The following is a 10,225-nucleotide window of genomic DNA, read 5'->3' on the forward strand; positions in this document are numbered from 1 at the left end:
GGCAAAAGGATTTCGACAACCGGGTCTGAAGGCCAAACCAACCAAATTTTCCATCGATGGACGTAAGGGGTTTACCCCCATACAAGGGCCTTTTGTGTTTCGCCTTCCATTTTTCGAGGAGGAGAAAATAATAGGGACTGGACCCGCTCCCCTTCTGGGGACGATGGACAGGGAACCCATGGGAGAGACAAAAGCGAGGCAGAACTCGGATTCGGCGAATTTTGGACCCGTGGGGAAAAAGGGGGGGGCCGCGTAGCGGCGGCGTGCGAGATATGGGTATGTGATGCGGGCACCACGAGCAGGACCCGGTGTAGTATGCAGTAGGTGTAGCTGACAGGTTGAAGAGGATTAGTGGGACATCCACTTGCCGGGGCCCCCTCGAAGCTTGAATGATCCAGGTACCCAATAGGGTTCTGGTATGGCCACGACGGTATCAGGCTGCAAGCTGGGGAGTGTATGATGTGGCGGAGGCTATCTTTCGAGTATCGGCGCAGGCGCATACGCAGGCGTTGGCCGTTCGGTGCCGGTGATTGTTGAGACAAGCGGGTATGAGCGCGGGTATGGGTTGTCGAAGGCAGCGGACGTGGATGGCAACGAACGAGAGAGCTTGCGTGACGTGACGGTGGAGTATTGGGCGGGCGGGCGATGTGCTGGTTCGCAGGGGCGGAACTCCAGGCCAGCGGGTCTTGGTCCTAGAAAGCCGTCGGTTTGGGTATGGCGTGCCTGATCTGGCTCGCGTTAGGGGCCGGGGGTGGATACAGTACAGAGGATGGTACCAGCTCTCGCTGGCGGCCAGTCTGGTGGTTGGGTGTGTGGTGTCTGAGGTCTGGTGGGGAGGATCGGGACCTAAGTAGCTCAGTGGGGGCAAGACGAGTGGTGCACTCACTGTGAAAAGGTGAAGCAGTGTGGGCACGCTGACGGGAGGGAGAGATGATGGTTTCTGCTCTTTGTACTGAGAAAAAGATGCACGCTGGAGAGGATGGAACAGCCAGCCGCCGCTGAAGATGGCAGTTCCAAAACGTGACACCGCCTCGTGGAGACGTCTCTTTTTCTTCTCGTAAGGCAAAGTGTGAGGAACGCTGTGCATCAACCAGACACGCTACTGATGTCGCTGCTGCTGCTGCTGCTGCTGCTGCTGCTGCTGTCATCAATGTTCCCGATTAGTGTCCTTGAAGACCAGGGAGTATGCCAATGAGGTGGTGATCGCGTCAAGTCGCAGAATCCCTGTATGTGGAACGAGGGAGCGGGCAAGATCCTCATCCACAGGTACGGTACATGTATAACAGGCTGTACTATCGCCTTTGCTGTCAGTTGGCAAAGCTGGGTGGATGCCGTCCGTTCTTGGAGGAACTCTTGCAGATTGTCCAGTCGCGTCGCGTCAGGGTGATGAATGTGCTACCAGGGGGTCAAGTTGCTAGGGCGGAGTTTCTGACGATGCGCACACGCCCAACACGAAGTGGGGTGGAGACCGAATTGGACGGTGGAGAGAATATAGCCAGACGGGGAAATCCAGACGGGCGGGCGAGTCGAGTCTCCGTCAATCCTTTGCCTGTCTTAGCCTTAGCCAAAACCAGGACTCTGTTCGCTGGGGCATACCTGTCGCCTTTCTCTGATATCGAGGGGGTGCGTGCGGCGAACCTTGTCCTCTACAATGTGTGATCGCACGTGTGCCAGCATGCCTGATGGGGGGGTCGTTCTTTTCTCTGGGTAGCAGCCTGCACGATGCGCCGTCGAGCCTTCGACAGATGCTTGGCCGTCGCGATAAGGGCGCTATTTGGTCGAACGGCTGAGGCCGACAGGATGAAGGTTAGATTAGATAGCTAGGTACTGAACACGATGTGCGGAGACGGTCGCAGCATGTGGGCGTCAAGTCAGCAGAAGAGATTGGCGAGCTTGGTTCGGATGGCTTTTGACTCGAGCATATTTCCGTTACCAAGGCATGGGGTCAGTCTGACGGATGCAATTTCGAGAGAGAATGTGTCGAACGTACGGTACAGGAAACGGCATGGTGAGAAAGAAGAGTCATAGTGAAGACAGTGCATTGAGTAAGTCCACTGCACAGTAAGGCAGTTGCCATGCCGCATCAAAGAAAGTCCTGCTTGCCGTCTTTGCTTCCCGTCTTTCCTTCCTGCCTTTGCTTCCTGCCTTTGCTCTGCGAGGTAGGGCCATTCTCACTTTATTGGACTTCCTCCTTCCTTCTCCCGCAGCAAGATAGCGTCTTGAATCAGGCAGGCATCGATGGGCCATGAAGAAGCCACGGGCGACGCGTCTCGGGCCGACGGTGATTGGGCAGGAACCACCGAGACGACAGTGAAGCCCTGTAGTGACCAACAATGGGTGGCCTGTTCTGGGTTGCCATGCGCCAAAATGGCTGTCAGTGGCGGGCCAAACCACACAAAGACGCGAGACCGGTGAGAGCATAGGTCCAGGAAGGGGAGGGGGAGGGGCGTAACCACCACCCCTGCTGCATCACAATCTCACAGAACATCACGACAGGAACAAGTCGTCTCGTGGATGGTCCGGAAAGAAGAGGCCTAAGAACCCCGAGGCTGTCGATCAGGCCTCTGAACGTCCCTCTGGTGCCTGCCCAGGTCAATGGACCGGACCACCTGACAAACAGCCCCCCCGGCGGTGACTCGGTATTCCAGAAAACGGCCATCGGCGAAATTCACGGCACAGGGGAAAGTGCTCCAGACGGTGCTTGTGGTATCAGGCATGGGTCTCAGGGTCTCGGGGGTCTCATCCGTTGTTTGGCTCGCGTGGAAAGCCACTGATCTGAGATGGGAGAGGTGCAGAGCCACCCACATACAGGACATGCGTTGAGCCCGTGGCGTGGCGCTCTGAAGGCGTCCCTTGCACAGCGGCAACTGAAGGGTGCACCACTGATGACTGCCGTGCTCTTTATCTCACTACCTACATTGCCTTCTACATGTATGTACCTACCTACGCCCAAGATGCCTTGCCTGCCTTGCCGTATCCAAAGAGCCGAATAAGGGTGCTGCTATCTCACCTGCTACTCTGACCTTCCGGCCCATGTCTAACATGTCAGACAGGAATGCAGCGGAGTTGATGGTGATGAGGCCTTGAGGCGGGGTGGCGTGTCCTGACACAACAAACATCAAGTCATGGTGGTGCTGACCTCGTTTCTCGCTGAATACCAAATCTCAACATGGGTCCTTTCCACCTGTGCTGAGCTAATGGTGACGGAAGACAATGCACGTGCAGTCCTTGGCATCCCGTTTACCGTCATCGAGCATGTACTATGTATGAGCTTTTCTGTTTCATGAGGTGGGTACGACGACCGTCATGATCGTAGGCCATTCAACATTATTTCCCCAGGAATACCTACTGTCGATAGGTACAGTGGGTGGGAACAGCACGTGCAGTCAGCAGCGTAAGATCCGGCCCCCTCCCCCCCTTCCTCCCCTTTCCTCCTTCGCCGCGGTCTAGGGCGCGGGACTACCAATGTCACAGGGGGGGGCAGGCGCAGGTGGGGAGAGGCAGGAAAGGGAACCTGCCCTGAGAATCTCAAGGTGGCTGCGTGGTTCGGCCGGCCTTACGAGGGAAGGCGCATGGCTGATATGAAAGCTACATAGTACCTTCAGTCATCCCTTTCATCCCTTCCTGCCCACCATGTTTGTCCCCCTGGGACCATGCCTCAAGCATTGAGGGGTCTGGGAAGGCGCATCTGAGGCCGGTGTCAAAGGCCTATTGGAGGAGCACCGTCGGCGTGATGAGAAGAGAGACGGGATCCCAAGGCGCAACAGGAGCCCATGTCCCTCCCCTCTTTGACTGCAACTCAGCGCAGCAAGAGTGCCGCCATCTCTAGTGCGGCGCTAACGCTAGCCAGAATGCAGGCTGCATGCCCCCCGGGAGCCCCTGCTTCACACCCTCTCCCTCTTCCTCCCTCGCTCGCTGTAGATGTTTGGTCGCTCCTACCCAGGACATGATCGGAACAGACAGGGTACCTGGTCGAAGGCACAGAGTAAGTGCGAAACCTCGTTATGACATCCCAAGATTTCCGCGCTCTGTATCAAACGAGCAACCGACACGACCGTCTTTCCTTTGACCCTGGTTGAACCGTCCCATCAATCGCCCCAACCCGCCGGCTTGCTCGGTCCCCAGGCACACCAACAGTCGCAGCATACTTGTTACAAGTATGCAATCAGCACTGCCGATTTGCCCGTGGAATCCCCCAACCCAACCAGTCCACTCGACCAAATTGACCGGCGTTGATCCCAGAGCCCCTCATGCCCCGTTGGAAAGGCTGGACCCGTCGCTGTAGGTATGCCGATCGAGACCGGACTGATCGACATCTCGCTCACGCTTTGGTCACGAATCCCATGTTCCATCCCTGTACACATGTGAGCCCGGCATGGCCCAACATCCAGTCGGCATCGCATCTCGACTACGTACGTAACTCGTTCGAAACATCCACCTTGGCCTGGTGCTTCTCCTTACCGCGGTCAACCTCGTCCTCATCGCGTCGCAGAGCTGCTGGCCAACTCCATGGACTACAGCACATGAGGGCCTTCCATGTTGATCTGCTTGTCTACAGCAAGTAGACCGGTTTTCTTTTGCTCCCGTCTGGACGAACCGACATCACCCATGATGGCTCACGAAATTCTGGGCGCGCCAAGGTCCCGGATGATGGTGGGATTGGGTAGGGTTAATTAACACAGCGGAGGCCGAACACGCGTTGTCCATTGGACCTCGTCTGCTCTCGTCGATCCATCCGGAAAGCTTCCCCGTTTCCAAGTGGATCAGCACGAACGGACCCTCGTAGCCAAGGAACCAAGCTTTGGTTCGGCCACTGGCTTTTGTCTTTTTTACTTTCTGAGAACGTCCGCAGCCTCAAAGCCCCGCGACCTCGATGGCATGCCTTGTGGGGAGCGCTACTTTGCGACCAGATCCAAAGCCTTGAGTTCTCATGTCCCGCTTTCCCACAGCTCTGTCCGCAAGCAGTCGCGAATCATGGCCTGCCACTTCCCTTGTTTCTCGGACATGATCAACCTAGTTCTCTGCCAGGCTCCGAAGCCCCGAAGCCGGCCTCGTCAGACGCTCCACGGGACTCGTCTTACACTGCTTTGCTCGCGCATCGGTAGCGGGCACTGAATGCTTTGCCAACTGCTGTTCACAGCCTGTCGCGTGCAAGCGCGTGCAATCTTCTGGCCACGACTGATGTCCTCTGCCTCTCTCCTTGTGTGCCATGACGAGGGCAATAGCAAGCCAGTGGATATGCAAAGATATGCAAGGAGCTCGTACATCCGCTTGATCGCACATATCTCTCGCTCGACGACTTGTCACTTTGCACCACTGCCCTGTCCTTCATTGCTACTTGTGGTCGCGATCGGGGCTGAGGTCACGATCCAGGTATTGTTTGCCGGGTCTCCGCGCAGGGGTACCCCCTGAGCGCCCGCATGTATGGTCGGCCGATTGCTCAGCGCGCCATCAGTGCGTTTTAACCCACTCTCGACATCTGCCAGCAGCCCAGCAATCGTAGCTCAGCCCGGATTTCTTCGACTTACTTTTACTCTCGTACGCCCAGGCGGTACGCCTGTTGGCTGGAGCATGGGCGCTAACCGGCCTACTTGTACACACGAAGCTTGGCACTTGGGGAACTGGCGATCACTTTGTCACGAAGGTTTCATCAACGACCTTTCCAAAGCGTGACGACCTCCCGGCATGAGCGAGATTCGCGAGGTTGTAGAAGCAGCCGTTCGCAAGACGACAGCCATGATGCTTTTTTTTTCCTGCTCTTATTCTTCCAGTTGTGTCGCGTCTCGTCAATCTCAAAAGAAGCGCTAACAAGTACCAACCACAATGACGATGCCTTCTTTTTGGCGATGTCGTCTCGTCATGCGGCGGCAACACCCTGTACAAAACATCACAAGAAGAAACTGTCAAGTATCTGTGGGATGTGATGAACCATGCAAGGGCAGTGCCAAATCATACTGGAGTGAGTCTGGCTGGACTTACATGTACCTTCCAGCCACGAATCTAACAGAGCGTCGGCCCGCCTCAGCATGCAATCTACCCCGGACGTACTGTCCACCAAACAGATCAAAGTGTCGTACTCAAAGTGTTGAGGGGGGCTTGGTTTCGATTGCAGGACCTACGAGCCCAACATCTATCCAGCGATTCATGTTCGCAGCGCCGCAACATGGCATCAGGAAGCCAAGATCGAAATGTATGTAAAGGAAACAAGGGCCTGTCCTCTGCGCTAAAATGGCGACCCTCCTCATGCACTCACACACCGGATGTCACCTCGAAGAGACACATCAAGACAGCCTAGCAACTCTAATCCAGAGACCGGCTGATCCGCTATTCGACCTTTCACTTTCACCCCGCACCGCCGCTGCGGTATCGAAGACTTGTTCATTGAGCGCGGGGCTGCAGCTGCAGGACGTCGAACAGGGCAGAGAATCTAAACGAGCTGACGCAATCGCCAGAGCCATACAGATATCCTGCCGGTAGCAGTTGCTGCCTCTGCTAATCCAAATAGACTGAACGGGGTCGAGTCAGTCCATGAGGGGTCAAATTACACTACCCAGGTACGCCAGGGCAGCCGGCATTTCGTTGCTGGAGTATGTGCATGGTGCATATGCCCTATTGCTTCTGGCATCCCACCACCTGCGCTGCCTTCTCGTCACCTGTCCGCAATGGGTTTTCTCCCATCTGACATGAGTGCATTTACCATGAGCTCTCAGTCTGATCAGCTTACCTTCGAGGTTGCCACTGGGAAAGTGCTCTCACCGCTGTTTCCGCGGATCTTGGTCCGTTGGCTGGCTGAGAGGGGTGGTAGGTGGCTGTTCCAGACCGCACAAAAGCAAATATTCGCATTCAAGGGATGGGATCTCCTCTAGACTCTCTCTTCGTCGCTTCATAGTAGACATGAAGACAAGCTGGGATGTGATTGGTTGAACTGCGTAAGCCCGTTGACCTGGCCCCCCTTGTTGGTCTCAACATCTTGGGTATTTTGGCTGAAGCTGAAATCCAGGGTTCAATCGTGACTTCACAAAGCCACGCCCATCACAACAGAAGACTCGTCAAGGCTCATGGGGTCTCACAATCTGACCAAAGCCGTGCGGCTCTCCGACCCTGTCGACACGACAGCTCCCTACGATGTATCAGGCCTCGCCGGCAAGACGATTCTCATCACCGGCGGCGCTCTGGGAATAGGGGCTGCTTTCGCTCGTCAATGGGCTTCCAATGGAGCCAATATTGCCGTTGGCGATATCAACGACGAGGCCGGCCAGAATCTTGTTGCCGAGCTCAGGAGAGATCACCCGAAAGGCACACACCATTACTTCCATTGCGATGTTGGAAGCTGGGACTCCCAGGTGGCGTTCTTCAAGGACACGGCCGCCGCGTCGCCACATGGCGGCATAGACATTGTTGTTGCCAACGCCGGCATCAGCCGCCCCGTGGACAATTCTCACTTCGAGAACCCTGTGGCCTGTGCTGACGACCCGGACGCACCCGCGAGACCAAGTACCACGACCATCGACATCAACATCACGGCCGCCATGCACACGGCCCACCTCGCCATGTTCTGGCTGCCGCGCAACGGCGGTGCCAACAAGCTCAATGCCGCCAGAAACGCCACCTGGCAAACGGTCGACGAGAGACGCGATCGCTGCCTCCTGCTCCTGGGCTCCGTGGCCGGGCTGGTTCCCTTTGTCGAGCAGACGCAGTACACCATTTCCAAGCATGCCATCACCGGTCTCTTCCGCTGCCTGCGGGGCTCGGCCTGGAAGCATGGCATCCGTGTCAACATGGTGTGCCCCTACTTCATCAGCGGCTCCAACATGTTTCCCGCCGCCGCCGAAGCCGTTCTCCTCTCGGGCGGCGCGGGCGGCGCGCAGTTCCCGGACGTCATCGACGCCGCGACGAGGCTCGTGGCGGACGAGACCGTCGTCGGCCGGGCGCTGGTCATCGGGCCTAGCGTGCAGGATGGCGAGGGCCTAGCCGCGCTCGAGGGAAAGTCCGAGACGAAGGCCATCTGGGAATGCTATGCAGAAGACTATACGGACGCCGAAATGTTTGTGTGGAGGTGGGTTCACATTGTCAATGCCGTCGAGAAGGCACGAGGATGGTACGGCGTGGCGGCTGATGTACTGCGCATACTTTTCCGGTGGAAATAGGACTATGGAACACGAACACGGTAGGAGAGGAACTAGCTAAGACGAACCAGCTATGACTTTATTCCTTCGTCACGAGAGCACGTTTATGCCCGCAAAGTTATGCCTCCACCGTTTTGTCTCAAGCTTCAAGAGATCCGGGCCTCTGCTGCCCGTCAAGTTGATCACGGTAACGTAGCCACCGTGGCACGCCGTTACTACATATCCATTGTATCGGCAGGCACAAGCCCGTGCCGCCTTGCAGCTAGCTGTAACGGTTATACGATCCATTTTCGGACCATGAAGCTGAAGACGAAGCTGCCGCTACAGACGTGGTCACTTGATATCGTTGCCTACGACGCTCAACCATGCCGCTTGCGGGCATAGGCGTAGAGAGTGAGGAACGGAATTTCTAGTATATTGATCGGGTCTATGACACACATGGCAGATGTTGCACCTTTTCCCAGCTTGCGAGAACTTCCATGTCCTATTCCATGGGAGGTATGTATTCGAATGGTGACTGCGACGGCGGTGATCGTCTCAAGCCTCCAATGAGTGCCCCTGCCGATATCGTCTTGGGAAGGTACTTCAGCTGAACACGAAAAGACTGTCGTCCGGAGTAACAACTGTCCTCGTGCGCTGTCGTGGATCCTCATGCATCGATAGTCTCGTGATGGATGTTCACCTCTGGCACCTCTGGCGGTCGTCCCCTCCGTCATGACCTACGTGTCAGCCAGTTATAGACCATGACACCTTTGAATACACGACATTTACATATGTCGTACTTCTCGCCCTTCGTATTGTGCTTTCCGCTGACCAAACTAACCGCGCTGCGAAGCTTACAACGAGCCTCAATGCACGAGCAAAATGCGCCACCTCAAATCTTGCACTCACCGCCCTCATATCAGCAGGCCAGGTAAAGGGGGCGTGTCCCGATCCAAGCGAAGTATCCGGGTACTCGCATTCGCGTGGCGACGGGCATGTCAGGGCGTGGTTCGAGTTTACATGCTGGCGCCAAAGCGTTAAAGAGTGGTCGTCGGCTGTCAGGGCCGCACAGCGTTGACGCCGGTCATTTCGCTGTGCGAGGTTACGCAAATTTACTCGACCAGGGCGGCCCGTTCGAGGTTGCTTCCTGAGCCTTGTGTTCAGTTGTCTGACGACCGAGGCCTGGGATACATGCGTGGCCATAGCTTGTTTCTGGCTGCCGCGTGAGGCATTGGGAAACTTAATTTCTAGGCGGCCATCGGACGTGGCGGGAGTCATGATTTTTCTCGCGCCCATTATCCGGTCACGGTGACTACTCGTGGCGTTGTGTTCACGCAGATATACTATTCCGGCCATCAGCAAGGAAAGGTGCCAGGACGTGTGTCCAAGAAGTAGCTTCACGAGGGCACTTTACACACTCAACGTCAATTTCCACAAATGAGGCTAAAAGTATACGTCTGACCGATTGCCGAAGACATGCAGCCATGTGCGCCTAATAAGCTAGCCATGCTGCTGAGGGTAGCATTGCAATAGCGTCACCAGACTCCCTGTTCGGAATACCAGGGCACAATGGGCTCGGGGGAGGGCAATAGGCTTTGCGGCAGCGCGGTAATGACGTATCGGCCTACATGTATGCTCTTGTGAGTATACGGACCGGACACTACTATCATGTACGCCTCATTGGAGAGCCGTTGGAAGAGCAAGTTTCCTTTTTTGGCGCGAGAGCAGTCTTCAAGTGTACGCCTCGGGACAATAAGGACCGATCGTTGGTAACACGTCACCGAAGCACAGTCCTCTGCCGTGCTCGTGTCCGTGTCTGGGTTGAAATGTCTTTGAGTGACGCTGCCTGTGCTTGGATCTGGGTGGCCTGGCAATATAGACCAACCTGTTTGGACGCGGAGTTCAGGGCAAACTGTGCCGAAGGGGAAGCATTCTGAGGGGATCCTGATGTGGCCTTGGAGCGGTCCGAGTGGGGAGGGCGAAACGATGCGCTTGGCTCTAGGTACGATCGATCCAGGCACAGAGTGACTTCAGCTAGTATAAAACCGAGATGCGTCATCGTTGAAGGATCATGAATGAGCCAAGGTCGTACGTACATGGTAGCTCAGGCTCGAGAG

The 10,225-nt window shown here is 56.1% G+C and overlaps 1 protein-coding gene across 1 annotated transcript; it reads left to right on the plus strand.

Annotated features, from left to right (window-relative positions):
* Window positions 1-7,058: 7,058 nt before the first annotated feature.
* On the plus strand, window positions 7,059-8,147 carry VDAG_02566 (AdhA; the record flags this gene model as incomplete). The annotated part of the gene is made up of 1 exon (XM_009653219.1): window positions 7,059-8,147. The coding sequence occupies one exon, from the start codon at window positions 7,059-7,061 to the stop codon at window positions 8,145-8,147; it is 1,089 nt and encodes a 362-aa protein (XP_009651514.1).
* Between the last annotated feature and the right edge of the window lie 2,078 nt (window positions 8,148-10,225).

This window comes from Verticillium dahliae, genomic scaffold, assembly GCF_000150675.1.
Source record: "Verticillium dahliae VdLs.17 supercont1.4 genomic scaffold, whole genome shotgun sequence".
In the NCBI taxonomy this organism is placed as follows: domain Eukaryota; kingdom Fungi; phylum Ascomycota; class Sordariomycetes; order Glomerellales; family Plectosphaerellaceae; genus Verticillium; species Verticillium dahliae.